This window comes from Abramis brama (genome assembly GCF_963993115.1).
Source record: "Abramis brama genome assembly, chromosome: 2".
NCBI lineage: Eukaryota > Metazoa > Chordata > Actinopteri > Cypriniformes > Leuciscidae > Abramis > Abramis brama.
Window position 1 is genome coordinate 29,288,825 of NC_139964.1, and position 21,770 is coordinate 29,310,594.

The 21,770-nt window shown below is 38.2% G+C and overlaps 1 protein-coding gene across 4 annotated transcripts; it reads right to left on the minus strand.

Moving 5' to 3' along the window:
- Window positions 1-400: 400 nt before the first annotated feature.
- Window positions 401-21,039, minus strand: ugp2a (UDP-glucose pyrophosphorylase 2a). 4 transcript variants are annotated; one of them, XM_084106819.1, is made up of 10 exons: window positions 21,004-21,039; window positions 17,673-17,800; window positions 11,774-11,881; window positions 7,672-7,857; window positions 5,786-5,919; window positions 5,235-5,532; window positions 2,934-3,131; window positions 2,606-2,848; window positions 850-954; window positions 401-760 (listed from the first exon to the last, which is right to left on the minus strand). In XM_084106819.1, exons 2-10 carry the CDS (start codon window positions 17,769-17,771, stop codon window positions 653-655), a joined length of 1,479 nt encoding a protein of 492 aa, XP_083962945.1. In that variant the 5' UTR covers window positions 17,772-17,800; window positions 21,004-21,039; the 3' UTR covers window positions 401-652. The 4 variants fall into 4 exon arrangements, with proteins under 4 accessions (XP_083962945.1, XP_083962944.1, XP_083962947.1 ...); XM_084106818.1 differs by lacking the exon at window positions 21,004-21,039 and adding an exon at window positions 18,040-18,824; XM_084106821.1 differs by lacking the exon at window positions 21,004-21,039 and adding an exon at window positions 18,605-18,709 and having other exon boundaries at window positions 17,673-17,790.
- Window positions 21,040-21,770: the final 731 nt, after the last annotated feature.

The window sequence follows — 21,770 nt, forward strand, 5'->3', positions numbered from 1 at the left end:
TGCAAATGTAAAATGAAGTCTTGAAAAATGTAATAACAAAATGAAGTGAGTTTATGCTTAAAACAAGAACAGATAGATGTCAGTTTGAATTAAGTTGATTTTTCTTGTTTTAAGCAAAACTCACTTTGTTTTGATCAATTTCACAGAAAACAAGACTTCATAATCTGTAATTTTATATCTCCAGTAAATCCATCTTGATTTAAAAAAATCTTTAGAAAATTGCACTGGAAAACAAGACAAAAATACTGAGGAAGAACACCACTTTTTTGCAGTCTGATCAGAAGATCCAGTAAAAAGTAATGGATATCTGTGTGTTTTCAAACTCTGAAGTGTTGCCTATCAACACTGTTTCTCCCCAGACATTTACATTTTCGAGAACATATTGACGAATTGTGTTCCCTTGAAGTTGTTCCTTCAATTTTCTTTACTTGGTCTTAAAAAGTCTTACATTTAGATTAATAAAACCTGTGAATATACAGCCCTTTTTGAAATTCACTGTGAAAAGAATGATTGTTTTCTTAAGGGATTTTAATAGTAATCAGATAGATGGCTTTCGATAGTCACACTCAAATCTGACACACATTTCCACACACACACACACACACATAGAAATGTCCAGGTGAAATGTGGTTGTAGTTTGGTTGTAAAGGCCTCAGTGGTCCAGGATGCGCAGGTTTCCTGAAACGATCTTGTTCTCTAGCATCGCTCCAGCCGGGATGTCAATCCTGTCTCCATGATTGGCGATAATGATAACCGTTCCCTGTTGTACACAAACAGCAAGTTACGATACGTCCACACACACAATGTTTGTGAACGCTCTCAAATGCCTACATGCGTATCAGTCCGTACCTTGACCGTGACTTGTTTTCCGAAGGTAACGTCCCCTGATACAGTGAGGTGATCCAGTTCCAGCATGTCTGGGATGCTCTCAAACCTTTTCAGGAAGTCTCGAACCTAGAAAGTTCAATTTATTTTGTGCTGATGTGCAAATGTATGTTCTTACAAAGTAGGCTTAAAATAAAAATATTTAAAAGGTACTTATTACTGAACAAGTAATTCAATGTTTCAGGCCTTGAATAACTGAATTATGTCTGTGAAAATATATGTGAAAATGTGAAATATATAAAATATTATATAATAATTTAGAAGTATTTAAATACTGAACAGCTCATTTTAATAACTTTATCAACATTTTTATTTTTACTAGGGCTGTCAAGCGATTAATTTTTTTTAATCTAACTAATCACATGATGTGGCGATTAGTTAAATCTAATTAATCGCACCATATTTGGCTGAGAAATAATCCCCAAAAGTTCATTTAAAGTCATTGTTGTGTTAAATGAGAAAAGCATCAAACATAAAAAGTAGCTTTAGAAACAAAATTATTTTATTTGATTCAACATAGAATTTATTACACATAAACTTTTAGGCTACAAGGGCCATGAGAGTAAGTGACAGAACTTTTATTTTTGGGTGAACTATACCTTTAAAAAATTTTTTATTAATATGGAAAAATGAAATATTTTTTAATGAAGTGGTACTAAAACTGCCAGTAGGTGGCGGTAAATGTCTAAATTACTAAATCATTGAATCATTAATTCATTCGATTCGTTCAAACGGCTGATTCGTTCAGGAATGAAGTAAATGACTCTTTATGAATGAACCATTGAATCATTGGTTCACCCGATTGATTCGCTCAAAACGCGGATTCATTCAGAAACGAAGCACCGCTGTGTGTTGCTCGGAGACTCACAAGAGTTCTGCTCCGGCTTTATAGGTATTATTTTCGTTGGCATAATTGAGCAAAAACAGAAACATTGTGTCTAAAACATAACAATATTAACTTCTTATTTATTTACCTGTTGTATAAAATCAATTTCACATTTGCACTATTCGGGACAAAAACATCACTTGTGAGAAATTGCGCTCGTTACTCGCGCGATATTGCTTAAAGCAGGGCTATGCAGTTTCGGGAATTTCTTCGCTGTATTCCCGCCGGCCCAAAGTTGCAAGGGTGGTTTTTCAGCTCACAGGCGCTTGGGGGGTGCGAGACAACCACCATTCAACCCGAAAAAAGTCATATAACTATTCCAATGACTCCGAAGCTGTTCGGTTAAGGTAAAAAAGTTACTTAGTTCACCTTTAACTATATCATGATATAAATATGAGACAAAAACTCATACAGGCGCATTTTTAAATTTACATTTTTGAGCTGATATCTTGAATTTTAGGGGCATTATAACTGCATTCAATAGGGTCTTATCAGTTATCACAGTGAGTTGTTGCCCTGCTTCATGTTCGTCAGCAATCAACTGTATGAAAAGTATAGATGAACTAACTTCACGTAGGTTTGATACGGGGCGGGTGCGTTAATTATTTGAATGACCCATAACTAATTAATTAAATGAACACATTAAATCGACAGCCCTAATTTTTACACAAATTTCTTTAATGTTTTAAATATATAATTTATATTACAATAATATAAATTGCCTATTACAGCCTATTATTATGATAAGGAGTGACTGGCTGCTTTACCTTAAAGTCAGGCGCTCTCTTCCTGTCTAAGTGGCTTTGCAGTGTGTAAGTCTGGCTCAGAGCGTACCTTGGTGAAGGAGCTGCCCAGTTTGACGTGAGGTGTTGAGGGGAACTCTCTCTTGGGGCTCATGGTCAGAGACCCCGCGTCCATGTGGTACAGGTTGGACATGACCAGCAGGAGGTCAGAGGTGGTTTTGACGGGCAGAAAGCGGCTGCGGGGCACGTTGATGCCAAGCGCGTTGTCGAAGCTCTTCATGGCAGAGCCCACAGCCGTCTCCAACTGAATGACGTTCAGACCGCCATCTAAAGTCTGGAGACAGAAGAGGAATGCTATTTCATACACAAACGTCTACCCAAATGTTGATATGCGTTAATGTGGAGGGCATGGTGTTCACCTTAGGGTTAACAATGATCTCCATGTCCATTGCGTTCTTTTCGTGAAGCCTTTTAATGGCCGGCAGGCTGATCCACAAGTTGTTGGTGTTGAAGATCTTGAACTTGGTGACGGATTTAAACTCGTCTACGTGAGCTTTGGGCACCTGAGCGATCTCCAGCAGTCTGAGTTTACCATCATACTGCGTCAGCGTCCCACCCTGAAACAAACAACACCAACTGATCTGCATTGGCCAATGCGCTTCAAGGCCCCGATATACTCACTCAGGTCTTTTTCATTCTTCGGTTAGGGGTTAGTTTGAAATACTTTTGCAGGATTATATGCTTTTAGCGAACAACCCGAAGCCGTCCACGCTGCTGAAAGAGCCGTTTAGATGGATATGTAAATATGTGCCGTGTGCTTTCCTCACAATAGCAAAATTACACACCCAAAAAACAACAGTTAAGAAAGCATCTGGTCATAGCGATGTGGATTTGCACAAGCTCTGCACGTCACGTCATGTTTAAATTAGGGATGGGAACGACACGGGATTTGGGAAATCGACTGTCGAGGCCCATGTGTCGACTTTTTGTCGGATTGTCGGCCTTTCTTTTCTTTTTTTTGAAATGCTCATTTTCACTCAATCTCCTGTTAATCTTGAGTACCTATAGAGTAGTATTGCATCCTTCATATCTCCAAAAAGTCTTTAATTTTATTATATTTATAAAAGACAGATAGGCTGTCCCGAGTCTTTCCGCAAAAAAACGAGCGTCTGGAGGCGGGCCGTGTGGGCGGTATGCTATAGCTGTGCTAACCGAGCTAACAACACACATAGACATTTTTTTAAAGCAGTTTACTCACCGAATGCGATCGCGAACCTTTATCATTGTGACTGCTTGATCCGCATTAGACGATCTGCAAATCCGTCGATCTGGGCTTTGTTTATAAAACAATCATCGTCAAAATGCAGGGAACAAACAGTCTTACACAACTCCGTTGATGCTCTGAAAAAACAAACTCCATCCACTGGTCCACTTAACGCTGGGTTCTTTGGGAATCTGTGCAGGGTTGTCTTGCCCTGGCATACAAAAACACACTTCTTTGGTGACATTGACTTCCAAAACCCGAGCACACAGTGCTTGCTTTGATGGCGTACTGCTTTCGCTATCTTGCTCTGGTCTACGAGTGCGCGCGCGCGTCTTTCCGGGAGAAGTGGGGTCAACGGTCAAGTGGCGATCCCATTTAGAAAAAAATGGATTGTTTTATTTAAAATGTTTTATTTCATTATGGGAAAAGTGGCACTTTATGATGTGTATTTGAATAGGAAATGTAATAAATTAAAAGCCAAAAAAAAAAATGCAATTTGGAAATCCCACAAGCCCCGCCCCCTCGACATGTCGACACTCTATTTTTTTTGTCGAGTGGAGCATGTGTCGAATGTCGGTCGTTTTGTCGATAAAAAGTCCCATCCCTAGTTTAAATATATAGCACTATACAATAGATTGTTTAAAAGCAAGCAGCTTTACAGTACTAAACATGAAAAACGGCAAAAAGTCAGTGTCACTTTTGATTAGAATTACAACTTCTACTAAAAATGCAGCTCTACAATGTGTTGATGTTTTTAAGCGCGTCTGACCGGATGAACCGGAGAAGATTTCCATGTAAAAGAAGGTGGATTCTTATAATATAATATAACTTACAGAAACTTTACATCTGTGCTATTTTTTGGCCTGAATATTTCTAAATAAACATGTCCCATCTTTTTTTGTTTTGTTGCTGTTTTCTGCAATTCCAGTCGAGTCATGTCACGTTTAGTTATATAGCACTTATATTACAATATACTACAATAGATTTCTTAAAAGCAAGCAGCTTTACAGTATTAAAAAAGAAAAACAGTGTCAGTGTCGCTTCCAATTAGAATTAGAGCTTTCATTTCTACTATAAAGCAGCTCTCCGGTGTGGTCATGTTTCCACTTGCCTCCGACTTCAACGGACTGAACAGAGGAAATGAGCCGGAGAAGGTTTCCACGTCAAAGGAACACACTTTTTTTTTTAAAGTTCGCTTTGGCAAGCTGTTTTGAACTCCCAGCAAACTTTGTTTTGCCTGATTTTGTTCTAAACGACATCACACCAGTTCGTTCTTCAATTTCACTTGAAGTCTACCGGGGCCTCAGAGGACCATTTCAACCGAAAATGAAAATTCTGTAATTGATTCACCCTGTCATTCGAAACCCAAAAATATGAAGAATGCTGCTGCAATTCATGATGCTCTGTTTCTGTGTTCCACGAACGAAATGAGGGATACGTTGGTGACAGCCCTCACCTTCACATCAGCTCGTGTCTTATCGGTGACCTCCATGACGAATTCGCAGCGTTTGCCGCTGGCCTGGCTCACCAGGTGGTTCAAGATGTGCAGGTCCACCGTGGCGCCCAGGTTATCAATGTTGGACACAAAAATGTACTCTTTCCCTTCAGCGATGAGCTTGTCCAGCAGGCCGGAGTTGTAAAAGCTGGCGTAGATGTCCCCGTGCCCGGGCGGGTACCAGGCTTCTTCATTCTCACCCGTCAGGCCTATGTTAGTGGCCACTGGTAACAAAGACTCCTTATTGATCCTGGGATACCTGTGCAGGAGCGGAAAATAGACAAGTTGACAACCCACAAAGCTGTGGCCAAGCAATTGGGTCAAGCAATTTTGAAATACCTCAATTACTAATGTTTTATTGTGAGAACTGATGGGTGATTGTGAATTGTATTATTTAAATCGCTCTGGAATATAAGTCGCTGCATGTTTCTGATGATAAAAAACTGCGCCTTTAATTCCAGAAAATACAGTAAGTTGGTATTTCTCACTGGCCTGGATAAGGATGTGTGTACCTGCTCTGGTTGAAGGTGTGTATCTTGACGCGGTGATGTGTGTACTTCTGCAAGATCTTCTTAGTGTCCTCATCTGTGTTGAAGGAATTCATCAGCACCAGGGGCACGTCTGCATTATACGACTTATTTAGATGCTGAAAGAGAGAGATTCAGCTGAGATATTTAATTCCACACACCAAAATTCTCCAGTCGCTTTATTTTCACTGTTCATTTGATTTTTAATATAAATATCATATATGTATATTACTGTATGACCATTACATTAGAGCATATGATGGCATTAAGTCACTCAATTAAATTATTCTAGATGTTAAAATACGTTCTTCTCAAAATCGGAAGCAAAAATCTCAAAAAAGAAAAAGCCAAGCACTGGTTGCCATTTCAATGTAAGTATATCATAGGTATTTTTTTTTTATTACATAACAAAATAGTATTTCTCAAGACATTACTGTGAATTTCTTCTTTTTTTTTCATGTGGAAAAAAAACTTATTATGCAACTCTGGGGAAATTGGTCATTGCCACAGAGGGAAACCTTTTACCAAGGTCTGAAACTGCAAACAGGGTCTTACATCATCTTAAATAGATTGCAAATAATCCAAAGAAATGTCTAAACCCACTAGATGACACATCATCCACTGTTCTGAAGTTACACACAATTCAGTTCTGTTCAATTATAAAAACTTAAAGAAATGCTAACTGCTTAAAGAAATGCTAACTGCTTAAAGAAATGCTAACTGCTTAAAGAAATGCTAACTGCAAAAATGTTTGGGGTCAGTAAGATTTATTTTACAAAGTTTGGTGTCCACTAGAATAGGTTTTCATGCTTGATTGTAAAAAAACATATTTTTCATATATTTGACATTGTTGCTGCACCTCCCTTCTCAGTCTGTCAGTAACGCTCTGTTTAGTTCCTGTCTCTATGAAGCCCCTCCTTCGGAAAAGAACAATGTGCTCTGATTGGTCGGCTGGACGAGTGTGTTGTGATTGGTCAACCACTTCGAGCATGTTTGTGAAATGTCACACCCCTTTCCATAACTGAGTTTCAACACATTACTATCGCAACTTAACCAGGTCTCGACTTGTTTTTTTTGTGTGTGTGTGTGTGTGTGTGTGTGTTTTGTTTGCATATGCCCCAGGCAAGAATTAGAAATTATCTGTCGTGTTTGTTCCCACAAGAAAACTCAAGACTTCAATGGAGGCGTTTCAGGGAGTTCAGAAACAGTGACACTGATATAGAGAATAACTCCAGCTCTAGTGACTTTGTGCTTTGTAACTTTGCAGACCTTTTTCATGCTCAAACAGCAACATTACACACTAAAGAAAGCTGAAAGTGTAAAAACGCATAATAGGTCTTTAAATAAATTAATACTTTTATTCAGCAAGGATGCATTAAATTGATCAAAAGTGACAGTAAAGACTGTTCCAAAAGGTTTCTATTTAAAATAAATTATGTTCTTTTGAATATTCTATTCATCAAAGAATCCAGAAAAAAAAAATTCCACAAAAAAAGTATGCAGCACAACTGTTTTCAACACTGATAATGATAAGAAATGTTTCTTGAGCAGCAAATCATCATATTAGAATGATTTCTGAAGGATCATGTGACACTGAAGACTGGAGAGTAATGATGCTGAAAATACAGCTTTGATCACAACAATTACATTTTACAATATATTCAAATAGAAATGAGCTATTTTAAATTATAACAACATTTCCCAATATTACTGTTTAATGTATTTTCTTTCAAAAACAAATTAAAAAAAATCTTACCAACCCCAAACTTTTGAGTTAAGTGTTTAACGTGACAATCTCATCACCAGTTTCTGCTGTAAATCAGTAATGCTCTTGTTATTAATAACGGCAGGAAGCATGTGTGATGCAATACCTCAATCTGCTGTACAGTCAGATCCAGGAAAGTGTTCTCATTCCGGACGCTGATGAGACTTTTGGGTCCTTTGCAGCCCATGCTGGTCCCCAAACCTCCATTGAGCTTCACCACAGCCAGTTTATTAAGGCTGGAGGCCACATCGGCAGGAAGACCCTTCAACTTGATCTTCTCATAGGGCTGGATCTGTTGAAGCGAGAGAAACAATGAGGGAGTGAAAGACAACCATATCAACCATACGTGTAAACCATATCATTTGTCCATTGAGCTTTATATTTATCAGTATCTAGGAAGCACACTATTTTTAATATTTTTTTCAGGATACAGAAAGCTTGTGTGGAGTGGACTGAAGACAGTTAATTATCTGAATTCTGCCTCTTTGTCCTTCTCACCTCAGAGATGATGCGAGAAAGACCTTTGATAGATGTTTATTTCACTTTTCAGTCCAGGGTTTATTTACTCCAGTCAAACAGAGCTGGCCCTTTAAACTAAACTCCAAAAATCAGAAGTCATTAACCCCGAGATCATGACATGAAGAGCAGCGCGCTGTGAGAGCTTTGAGAGACTGAGACTTACATACAGTATTACTCTATATGAAATATGAGCTGATTTGATCAGATCTCTCAGAATTTGGGTGTGAAGCTTTTAATACGAGCTTCCAGCCTGCAACAAATCTAGATCTGCACACACATCCACCTCAGATGAACAAAGCAGGAATTAAAATTGCGTAAAGCAAGTCTTCCTACAGCAGTTTCAACACAGTGACAACTGCTGAATTAAGTTCACTGCTGTCAAGGCAAAAATGTCAAAGTCCAACGACTCAGAAACTGCAAGTTGCCGTTTTATTGCTTGTGGTCCACAAGTCTAGTCTTTACTCTACCAGTTTGCATCAAAAACAAATTGATTTAGATCTCTAGGTTAAAGAAATATTACAATATAAACAAGTTAAGATTAACTGACAGCATTTGTGGCATAATGTTGATTACCACAAAATTAACTTCCACTTAATTTCTGAACTTTTCTTTTTTTAAAGCAAAAATCTTGTTTACACATAATGGAAGAGAGTGGTGCCAATTCGTAAACATTAAGTCGGCATGACGCAGAAGCTACGATAGTCTTTTCTTCCCTATTGTGACATTTATCCAAGCAAAACGGCTTTAAGAACAAGAAAAAATGTATTGGAAGTTTGTGGTTTGCTATTGGTGGATCTCATGTGAGTGACAGGTTGCTCCGCCCTCACGCCAGTTAACGCATCATCAGAGAAGAGATGAAATGAGCTGCAAGAGGGAGAGGACGTTTTTTTGATTAAAGATTACGAGGCACATGAATTTATAAAAAAAATTATGTGTACGGATAAATCATTTAAAATAAACTGCAATATTCCATAAAAAAAAAAGAACAGTCCATTATGATTTCATAATGACTTTAAAATTCTAACTGTATACTGCTTGTTAATATGATTTTAGTGTGGGAAAATCGCATACTAAACATATAGTATAGACCCTAAAGGAAGAAATAATTTAAGTACTTATAAGCTTCACATTTCTGCATTCAAATTCAATTCACTTTCACTGTCACTTGTTTTCTTTTAAATGGAGGGATAAGGCCAAATTTCTTTTTTTGTGGTAGTCAACATTTATGCCACACATTCTGGCGATCAAGCTTAACTTGTACTGAACCAGAAATATACCTTGAAATGTCAATAGATGCTGTTTTTGGACTGGAGAGAAGCTTATAAAAGAGTTCCTGTTCTATACAGTACACTGCATTTATCAAATCAATTTCTCTTTATATAACCCCTTTATAAGAAGTTTACTCAAGGTGACTGTTAAAAGCACAGGCCAAATATAAGGTTTCAAACCGCCTCTCTCCTGACTGAACGTCTGCCAAAACATCTGAGACCTCGGTTGTGAAAATGCCACGCACATATACACAGCTGACCGATCAAGCATCCAGCCAATGAGCGCGTGAGGACTGAACTACAACCATTGAGAATTATGCTTTACGCCTTGTGGTAGATTTTTCTTACGTACCTGAAACCTAATTACCTGGGGCGTCTCCAATCGACACTCAAGCGTCTACAGTCGACACTTAATAATCTTTATATACTCTAGCTCTGCGTCTACAGTTGACAACTGGCTTCGAGTTTCCTAACCCTAACTTGTTCCACTAACTAACTTGCTGCGCAGCAATAATAACCGACAGACAATGCCTTTGAATATGCTTTAATCACGGCCGAAGGATCTCAGACAAATTTCAGAGAGAATTTTTATAGAATAGGAGCATGGCGAAAATGACATGACACATTACATAATTTCCCTACAATTTGATTGGTTGTTTCATATCTAGTTTCTTGTCTAGTTTCATATCCCCTATTTATTATTTTTACACTCAAAGCTCAAAGTCACGAGTTTTCAACCAAAGGTTTTGGAAACATTTAAGATTCACAAGCATATGAATGTTGTTCCTGCAAGAAAAATAAATGTTAGTTATGATTAATTAAAAAATCCATCACAGGCTCAATGCTGATCTAGTAGCAGCCGTGAAGTTTATTTCGTAATGGGTCTGATGAGTGTCGATCTAATGGAGCTGATTTCAGATCAGCCTGAACTTTACTACGTGCTGTAACATGAGTTTCACAACGGCTGTGTGAAAAGAAATGTCAGCCAAAGTTGTGGGATGCTGGAAGTGCTGTGCTATTCATAGTTTAACCTTCAGTGTTTGTAGAGGGGCCGTGGGTTATTTGGGGAGGGAACCAACAGGGAAATGTCATGGGCTTGATAAAGCACCCATACACAAGCAAGTTATGCTGCTGCTGCTCTCCCTTTCTCGCTGTTCAGGGGTCCATGTAACACATACAAGCACATGTATATGTAAAAAATATGTAGTATTTTATAATTTTGTATTATAAAAAGGACATCTATTTAGGACAACTGTTCCAAGTTGGTTTACATTATATGTAATCTACATCTAAAATGTACAGTGGACATATCTATAATACTAAATAATAATAACAAATAAAAAAAGGAAACAAATATTGGGAATAATTTTATGCTGGTTTTGAAGTAAAAAATGAAAAAAAGATTTCATTGTGTTCATAAAAGTTTTTTTTTTTTTTAAAGAGTTATTATCGTTAGTTAAAACTAACATTTCTGTTAATTAAAATAAAGCTGAAATAAAATAAAATATAAATATTAGTTTGAAAACTTTAAACAAAAATCAGAAATGTCGCCTTGGCAATAAACTAAGTTGAAGAACTAAAATTAACTGGAAACAAAATAACTTAAAATCTAAAACTAACTAAAAATAAAACTGAAATAAAAATAATTAGCAATATTAAAAGACTAATAAAATGACAAAAGCACAATGAAATTGCCAAAAATTAAACGAAAATTAACATGAAAACTAAAAATATAAAAATAAAAGCTAATTCAAAATATTAATAAAACTAAAATAAAAACTAAAATAACACTGGTTATAATATATGTAGCATTGCTGAAGCAATATCTATTTTAATATAAATTCTTATATATATATATATATATATATATATATATAGTAGTGGCCTAGGAAATTTGGCATCTTAACTCTTTATTCAAATATTATTAAAAATGTGTTAAAGATTTTGTAATCATATTGTGTAGTTGTGCTTGGAGTCAATTGTTTTATTTGTGATAACGCAATGAAACATGCAGAATTGTGCAGACATAATATTTTGGCCAGGCTGTCATACAAAGAAATTATGAACACATGCAAAATCAAGAGAGAACCAATACATTATTAATAACTGATAATGCTGTAGTAAATGTATGCTTTTGAGTTTGTTTCTGAGTTTTTTTCTTTTTGCATAGTAAAATAAAACCTGTAGCTGTAGTTTTTCTTTTTTGCCAAATAATTTAGTCATATAAATACCTTAACCAAGTTTTGGGTTTTGTTCTTCCTTTATACTTAAAATATATTTTTTTAATATGACATTCTTTCCTCATATTTTGATTTTAGAGTCATTAAAAACAAATATCCCCTCCAGACATCACTTTTGGCCACTACTGTATATCTTAATATCTCATTTTGAATTCCTCATCCAAGCACTCATCTGTCTCACCGAGTCTTCGGGTGGTCTCTGGATCTTGGCCCAGTCAACAGACGGTCCCTTCTCCTGAAGGAAACGGTGAAAGAGCTTCTTGAAGCCCTCAAAGTCCTTCCTGGAGATCTGCAAGAGCACAAATAAGCAGATTACAGTTCCTTTTTTTCTTCTTCTTGTTTGGTAGAATGTTAAGCTCTATATCCTGAAGATCAATATTCAATAATTTGTATTGTTTCAGGGCCAAAAAATAGTGAAAAAAATGGTGAAAAATAGTCTCCGGAGTCGCACTAGACAGGCTAACAATTGTGAGGGTTTTGGGAATCTGTCGGCCTAAACTATGTCAACCAGACCAATGAATAGAAACTACATCTAGAAACTACTCTTGTCCCATACACTGCCATTGCAAGTGCATTACAGTACAGAGTATACAAATCTTTCCTTTGTTTTTACAAACTGAACACTACTCCATAGAGATGAACTTGCATTAAACCTGGAATATTAATTTAATGGGTTATTAAATTAATGAAATGCTTTAGAATATTGAATCTGAACGCTTTATAACACTGAATCAATACCTTATAGAGTTACAGATGTGTGATTAATCATATTCTTAATTACTCTGTACAACACTGTGCAGCATAAAAGCATAATTAATACTCTGAAGAGTCTCCTTTAACCTTTAGACTAAACCTTCTGGTGCTTCATCATGGGATGACAGACAGTAATTAAGGTTCACTGCCTTCATTAGGTCACAGTTTCATAAAAAACTCATGAATAAGTCTGCATGTTGTGTGTGCCATAACTGATCACGTTATTAACAGCAGTTTCATTGTGAATAAACATTTCAAAGCTAGGGTGCATAAAATAGATTTCCAATATGTGCACAAGACTTCGAATGAATCACTTCCAAATGAGTTTAGTATGTTAGTCATATTAATGTCAATGAATGTCTTCTGATAAAAAAAATCTGTATATAATTTCAAAAAAATGTTTAAAATGCATGTACCAAATTCTTAGAAATATAAACTTTTTTTAAATTTATGTTAGTTACATGCATTTTTGAAAAACATACATACTATTTTCAAAATGTGTTTAATTTAATGGCTCTAAAAAAGTGAATTGGTGTAACCATCAAGCAAACAGTAATAACATATTTACCTTACACCTTAATAAATGTGTGATTACACTTCATAATCATTATTTTCAAACTTTTCAAGGTAAAAAATAGGTTCTCTTTCATCATCTCGTGTTCGGGATCCACCTATGGGAAGGCCATCCGTACCTGACCTCAGCAGAAGCATCCGATTGCACCAAGTCTGTCTAGACAGGCAGAAGCGCGCAGCCAATGCCCGGTAAAGCCTTACCTGAGGGCATATAAGGCCTGCATACGCTGCTGTTCTCCAGGTGTCATTCGCTTCTCGCGATCTCTGGAATATTTTTACACTCAGCTCGTGGTTTTACGGACTTCACTATTGTCTGCAGAACACATCTTTGGATCAGCCTCCGCAGGACGTGTTTGTCCCATCAGCCTGGTTAGCTGAAGTAATTACTGCAAGCCGCCGACGCTCGCTGCCCTTCTTGCTCCCTTCACTATTTCCCCCAGTTCTACGGCTGCCTGTCTGTCGGATTATTCGTTTATTTCTTCAATGGCTCTCTCTAAAACCACAACAGCTACCCCCGGGGACAACCAGCCGCGTGCGGCGCCCTCATCACCGCTAGAGATTCCCATTCTTACTGTGTGGTGTGAATGGGCCTTAAACACTCTGAAGAGGTAACTGACTTCCCCGAGTACTGTAGCCATTGCCTGGAGCTCCCCAAGAAACTCCCGCAGCGATCGGTCCTCTTTGAGGTTGTGAGCGAGCGGCTGCTCGCCTCAAAATCAAATGGCCGGCCCCTCAAAGTACCTCTGACCAAGAGCGGGACGTCTATAACGGGAAACTCCTGGGACCCTCTCCCGGCCCTACAAAGTAGTTTTTTCCTGTCCTCCCTACGTGTGCTAAACACATTAAACATTGCTGGGGAGACCCGTCCGACCTCAAACACGGTCTCGCGGGTCTGGACGTTAAGGATATGACAACTCTCATGGGTGACCGGGCCACTTATAAAGCCTCGGCCTTGGCTGTAAGAGCACGCAACTTCTCCACTCTGCTTTCCACTTACCAGACCGAGCTCCTGGTCGACATGGGAGAACAATGGGAGAAAGGGACGTGCGCTCTCTGGAAAGAGATTGTCACTATTAATGGCCTCGTTCTAGGTAATGCCCATCAAGAGAACGTAACTGTGGCTTAATCTCCCTGATAGTGAAAGAGGCGCATCGCTGGAGTGCCGGTTGAGCCTGGCCACGCTTTCTTTGGTCCTGCCATCGCTTTAATGCAACAGCGTTGCGATGTCAAGAATAAGGAGGACGAGGCCAAACTTTGCCTTCTTAGAAAGCCTGCGCCGCGCCAGACGCCCTCTGTGCTTCCACCTAACCCCTCGCTACCGAACGCCATTTCCACAATGCAGGCAGGGCTATTAAATCCCGCAGCAAGCCACCGGCTTAGCTTCAATATTCCTCGTTCAAAAGACGGAGGCTATCTGTCAGTGAGGTCAGCTCAAGTGTGCACAGGCTTCACTGTTCCCCGTGTTGCCCAGCGGGTGCTTTAATCTGTTTTTTTCTGAAAGCTGCTGTCCATCGAGGCGGCTTTGCTCTTGGCATCAGCTAAACGTGTCAGTGAGCTACATGCACTCTCTGTGCATTCCTCGTGCACTAAATTCTCTCTTAGGTTTTCCTTAAGCCCAGTCCGGCTTTTATGCCTAAATGCTTCCCTGCGTTCACATCGTAGGTGTTGGAACGATTTGTTTTTACCCTCCACCTTTTTCCTCCACGGAGGATAAGAGGCTAAATGCTAAAGGACCAGTGCTTTCCGGAAGAGCGACCAGCTCTTTATTTCATGGGCACCCCCTCACAGGGGGAGTCCCATATCTAAGCATTACCTCTCACATTGGCTTATGGAAGCTATAGGTTTGGCATATGAATCTAAGGGAGTGACCCTTTTTTCTTTCCAATTACACATTGGAGTAAAGGAACAAAGGGTGAATGGGCCGTCAAGCTACGCACATTCATATCACCAAGCAAGCATTTACATTCCTGCCTGAGTGTGTATATACAGTGAGGAAAATAAGTATTTGAACACCCTGCTATTTTGCAAGTTCTCCCACTTAGAAATCATGGAGGGGTCTGAAATTGTCATCGTAGGTGCATGTCCACTGTGAGAGACATAATCTAAAAAAAAAAAGAAATCACAATGTATGATTTTTTAACTATTTATTTGTATGATACAGCTGCAAATAAGTATTTGAACACCTGAGAAAATCAATGTTAATATTTGGTACAGTAGCCTTTGTTTGCAATTACAGAGGTCAAACGTTTCCTGTAGTTTTTCACCAGGTTTGCACACACTGCAGGAGGGATTTTGGCCCACTCCTCCACACAGATCTTCTCTAGATCAGTCAGGTTTCTGGGCTGTCGCTGAGAAACACGGAGTTTGAGCTCCCTCCAAAGATTCTCTATTGGGTTTAGGTCTGGAGACTGGCTAGGCCACGCCAGAACCTTGATATGCTTCTTACAGAGCCACTCCTTGGTTATCCTGGCTGTGTGCTTCGGGTCATTGTCATGTTGGAAGACCCAGCCTCGACCCATCTTCAATGCTCTAACTGAGGGAAGGAGGTTGTTCCCCAAAATCTCGCAATACATGGCCCCGGTCATCCTCTCCTTAATACAGTGCAGTCGCCCTGTCCCATGTGCAGAAAAACACCCCCAAAGCATGATGCTACCACCCCCATGCTTCACAGTAGGGATGGTGTTCTTGGGATGGTACTCATCATTCTTCTTCCTCCAAACACGTTTAGTGGAATTATGACCAAAAAGTTCTATTTTGGTCTCATCTGACCACATGACTTTCTCCCATGACTCCTCTGGATCATCCAAATGGTCATTGGCAAACTTAAGACGGGCCTTGACATGTGCTGGTTTAAGCAGGGGAACCTTCCGTGCCATGCATGATTTCAAACCATGACGTCTCAGTGTATTACCAACAGTAACCTTGGAAACGGTGGTCCCAGCTCTTTTCAGGTCATTGACCAGCTCCTCCCGTGTAGTTCTGGGCTGATTTCTCACCTTTCTTAGGATCATTGAGACCCCACGAGGTGAGATCTTGCATGGAGCCCCAGTCCGAGGGAGATTGACAGTCATGTTTAGCTTCTTCCATTTTCTAATGATTGCTCCAACAGTGGACCTTTTTTCACCAAGCTGCTTGGCAATTTCCCCGTAGCCCTTTCCAGCCTTGTGGAGGTGTACAATTTTGTCTCTAGTGTCTTTGGACAGCTCTTTGGTCTTGGCCATGTTAGTAGTTGGATTCTTACTGATTGTATGGGGTGGACAGGAGTCTTTATGCAGCTAACGACCTCAAACAGGTGCATCTAATTTAGGATAATAAATGGAGTGGAGGTGGACATTTTAAAGGCAGACTAACAGGTCTTTGAGGGTCAAAATTCTAGCTGATAGACAGGTGTTCAAATACTTATTTGCAGCTGTATCATACAAATAAATAGTTAAAAAATCATACATTGTGATTTCTGGATTTTTTTTTTTAGATTATGTCTCTCACAGTGGACATGCACCTACGATGACAATTTCAGACCCCTCCATGATTTCCAAGTGGGAGAACTTGCAAAATAGCAGGGTGTTCAAATACTTATTTTCCTCACTGTATGTGTTGCAGGGTTTATTTTCATGTGTGTGCCTCTTACATATTTCATGTCCTGCACAGCATGTCCTGCACAGCAGTTATGTGTGTGCGTCAGGGATGCAAGGTGCATGATTATGGGACGTGTCAGACACCGCCTCCTTGGGGCGACCGTCCTTCACTGGCTTACAGAACCTCACTGTGAGTGTACTGGGGCAACAGGGAGCTGTCCATGTCTCTCCCATAGGTGGATCTCGAACATGAGATGATGAAAGAGAACAATAGGTTACTGTCGTAACCCCGGTTCTCTAAAACATTGGGCACAGAGATCCAGCAGCTTTGCCCCGCTTGCCGCACAAGAAGGGAATATACTTACTGGAGAGCAGCAGCGCATGCAGGCATTATATGCTCTCCGGTAAGGAGGTGGGGCCTTGGCTTGGCCTTGGGCATTGGCTGGTGCAAGAGGTCAGGTACCGATGCCCTTCCCGTAGGTGGATCCCTCCACTCGATGTTTCAGAGAACCGGTTTTACAACAGTATAACGTCCAATTCTGAGTGGAAAAAAGAGGGACTTTTTCTCAGAATTGTGACTTTATAAGTCGCAATTGCAAGTTTATGTCTCGCAATTCTGAATTTATAACTCACAGTTGCATTTTTATATCTTGCAATTCTGAATGTATAACTCGCAATTCCGAGTTTATATAATGCAATTCGAAATTTAAAACTCGCAATTGCATTTTTTTCCTCACAATTCTGAATTTATAACTCACAATTGCAAGTTTATATCATGCAATTGTGAATTTTTAACTTGTAATTGCAAGTTTATATCTCACAATTCTGAATTTATAACTCGCATTTGCATTTTTATAACTCGCAATTCTGAATTAATTTATAACTCGCAATTGCAAGTTTATATCACGCAATTCTGAGATAATTCTCGCAATTGTAAGAAAAAAAAGTCTTGTGAGATAAAAAGTCGCAATTACCGTTTTTTGTTGTTGTTGTTTTTTCAGTGGCGAAAACAAGTTTGGTTACTGACCCTTAAAACAATACGTCTATAGCATGTTTCCTTTCTGCTAGGTAAACGTATGTGTGATGATATATCTGGGTACATGTGTGAGTTGGGCATTAGACATGCATATAAAGGACAGAAGAACCACTAGGACATTTTTTGCGGGACAAGGATCTCACCTCCGCCTCCGGTGTCTTGGCGGTGGTCAGGAGCTTCTCCAGCTCTGTGTGCATGGAGTTCTCATGCTGCAATCTCAGCTTCTCCTGAAACTCCGCCATACCTGCATTAGAGCTGCTCCTATACAGATCTGACATGCAAACACAAGGAACAGAAAACATTACTTCCAACATCAAAAACTGATGATTATTATCATTCCTAGGAATATTTTGTCCTACCATGGTTTTCAGTTCTCTGAAGTACCATGAGTATCATGTAAATAATGCATATATCAGAGAAGCATTATTATCATCTAACATCATTGTCATTTAACATTTAACATCATTATTATCATCTAACACCACAGCAGGCTATGAAGAAAAAACTTACCAGCAACAAAAGACATGTTCAAGAACTTCTGACAACTCCCAGATTAAAAAAGAAAAACAGTATCAATCCTGAATGGATTCCACCAGTCTAGAAAGGTCCAAATCATCAACTGTTGTACTGTTCCTTCTATTACACTGCATAAAACTACAACAGCCTCAATGTAGCATTAACAAGATGCTTTGAGAACCTCAGATACTAAAAAAGAAAAGCTACAAAGTGTTCAAAACAAACAAAGTGCAGCATCCGAACTCGAAGCGAAGCCTCTGTACAACCTGATCAGATGATGATTTCGGACACATTCACAGACTGTCATGCTCAGGACACCCGATCAGGGCTTTGTAACGCACTGCTGCAATGACCGAACCGCTGAAGGAGATGCGCAGAGAGAGAGAGAGAGAGAGAGAATAGCGCACGATTCTTTTAATAAACTCCAGCACTGCCCAGTGCCCACCCGTCACGTCACGTCACGTCACGGACTCGGGAAAAAATAAACAAGTCCAGAAAAAGTGAACAACTCTTACAGGTACAGTATTTAATGTGTCAGTTGAATTATTAATTGCTTCACCGTCGCTTTGTCACGTGCAGCAAGAACTGGACGCTGTTGACACCTGAGACACTGGATGCGTTCTGACTGAGCGCTGGACGTTCGAATAGAACGCGTTCTCAAATCTGACTGTGCAGGGATTTTGATTCATCCGATCCCAGTGACTGGAATCTTCTGAATCCGATCACTAAAACGTTCGTCCACTCCCCCTTTCTGTTGGTAAAATTGTTTGTTATAAAGTGAATCCGATTCGTTAAAAAAACACAGAGTTTACCCAAACAAAGTCATTCTTCTTTATTGAATTTGTGACATTTTAATTGTGTTTGTGTCTGTCGGTGATTCATCCGCCTCCATTCTGTCCTGGTTGTGAATGAGAATTCTTCTTCAGTGAATCGCGTTCACACTCAAAACTGTTTAGTGAAACTGTTGTTTTAGTATCGAGATACTAGCCTGTTGTAGTTTCTTTTTATTTATTTATTTTCCGTTTTCAAAAAAAAGTTGGAATTACCTTTTTTATTTTTTATTCCTTTTTAGTGGAAACTAAGTAATGCCAAAGCTGCCCAGATAATATATATATATATATATATATATATATATATATATATATATATATATATATATATATATATAGCAACAAAGAAATGTAAAAAAACCCCCTAAATAAATAAATAAATACATAAATAAATATACAAATATATTTTAAAAAAATGAATGTGTTTTTATAGCTTTTATTTCCTTATTTATGTATATTGTATTTTTCCCACATTTCTATTTTTCATTTATTTATTTATACATTTATTTATTTCTATACTGTATGTATTTATGTGTACCTTTATTTATTTTCACATTAATTTATACATTTCTTTGTCCATATGGTAATGAGAGGGGCGTGATTTATCTCAGACACAGCAATCGAGTGTTAAGTGCAACCGCAAACTCACAATTCATTTTCAAGAATTCTCTTACAGCACAAGATAAAACACTGCTGCTTGTCAATGACAAATCAGATATTACTTTATTCACAACCAATAAAACTGCAGTTGGCTTTATATGATCTAAAACAACACAATATGATACTCACATTGATTCGGCCTTGATTACTAAAACAATTAATGGCTTAATGTACTAAGACAGTGATATTGGATGACCAAATTAAGCACACACCTTATTAATAAAGCATACAGATGAGCAGAATAACTTAGAATATGCAAGCAATGAGCTTAAACACGTTAAGCATTTTCCTCCCATAGAAAACCGTTATAAAGAAAATGCTTAATGTGGCTTAATGCATCTGCTTTCCTGTACATAGTAGGCCTACATCTTATTAACAATCTGTATACTAAATTTGGTACTTCAATATCACCATCTTAGTCCATTAAGCCATGTTAAGCATTTTCTATGGTTTTATATGCGAGGAAAACGTTTAACATGCAATTGAGCTTGTTGCGTTCATATTCTGGGCTCTTCTGCTTGATTGTACATAGTATGCTTTTTAAATAAGTTTACTGAATATTGTCTTTTATACTATCTTATAGCTATATTGCCCATCTTCAAGTCATTCATTCCCTGTGTGACTTGCAAAGGCATGTCCGCAAACCTTTTGCAATTTGTTTGGTCACACCACAAAGTGTCACAGTGGCCTCAAAGCTTCGCTGTTGCCACTCTGAGCTCAACTGCTATGTCTGAGGCAAAACACGCCCCCTCATTACCATATGGACAAAGAAATGTATAAATAAATAAAGGTATAAATAAATAAATGTAGAAATAAATAAATGTAGACATAAACAGATATATAAATAAATGTGGGAATAAATGTATAAATGAAAAAATAAATGTGGAAAAAATATGATACATAAATACGGAAATAGTATAAATACACATTTATTTGTATATTTATGCTCTTCTTACATTTATTTGTATATTTATTTCTTATTTTGGAGGTTTTGGCATTCCATAGGAAACTTCCATAAGCATGCCACTTTAGTAATTTTCCCACGTTAAGGTTGTTTTAGCACTTCGTGATTCTTCTAGCTGTTTTTGAAAGCAGTAACTGTTTGAAAGCCCCCTTTAAATGTCAAATGAACAATTACAGTTGACTCTGAGTTTTACTGATACAGCACACAGCAATGGCATGAGGGGGGAGTAATCTTTTTCTGCTAATACAGACGTAAATAACTGCTTGTCTGTCCAAACACAACAAAAGTCACAAATAGCCTCCTTTTCCAGTTGATAGGATTAAATCTGTCAGGAACTTTGCCCTACAAGAACTCCAAGCTCAATGGCCCCTTGCAAGCAAACACAAGCACTGCCCACACAGATAGTGGTTTGGAGGGGTTGGGTAACTATAATACTCAAGCACATCTAGACAGCAGACAGGCTTGCTTTGCTCATTTTTTGACAAGCCATGCGAGGATACTTACGTCCAGTGAACAACACGCTGCTTCAAGGGCGGAAGTGTCATAAGAAATCGTTGTGTGGGAATGATGTGTGTTCACGGACCAATCAGAGCAGGGGGCGACCTGGATCGACCAATCAAATAACAGCTATTTGTTGATGGCGTTCGACAGAGTAAGCATGTGAAACAGCGCCATCTCTTGGTTAGGGTTGCAAACAAACACACAATACACTTTTATTTTATCCGTGCTTTTATTTTATATAAAAGTTTTATAAGGAAAAAATCATGCTTTGCTAAATCATAATTTATCACAACTATGACATAACATTAGAAATTATGACCAAGTAAAATTGAGAGTTATAATTATGATGACATAACAGTAGAAAAAAAAAAACGAAAACTCGAAATTTCTTATATATTGTTTTTTGAATTGATGCCATTATTGCACCTTTTATATAAAAAAAATAAATAAAAAAAATCGAAATTATCTCATTTTACTTCATCATAATTTAAACTGTCATAACTGATTTCTTATCTCGTATTTATGACTGCATGTCCTAATTTTCAATTTTCATCTCTCAAATATCACGTCATAATCTTTAACTTTTGTCAATTGGGATTTACCAAATCATTATTGTTTTTCTTATGTGGTGGAAATAGGTTAGCCATTTTCTCCTGGAGCCAATTATGGCAACATTTTTACACAATAATTTTGAGCTAAATATTCAAGTAGCTTTTTTACATATACATTTTTAATATTTTGAACTTCTGTGTGTTCATAGCTAGAGATGA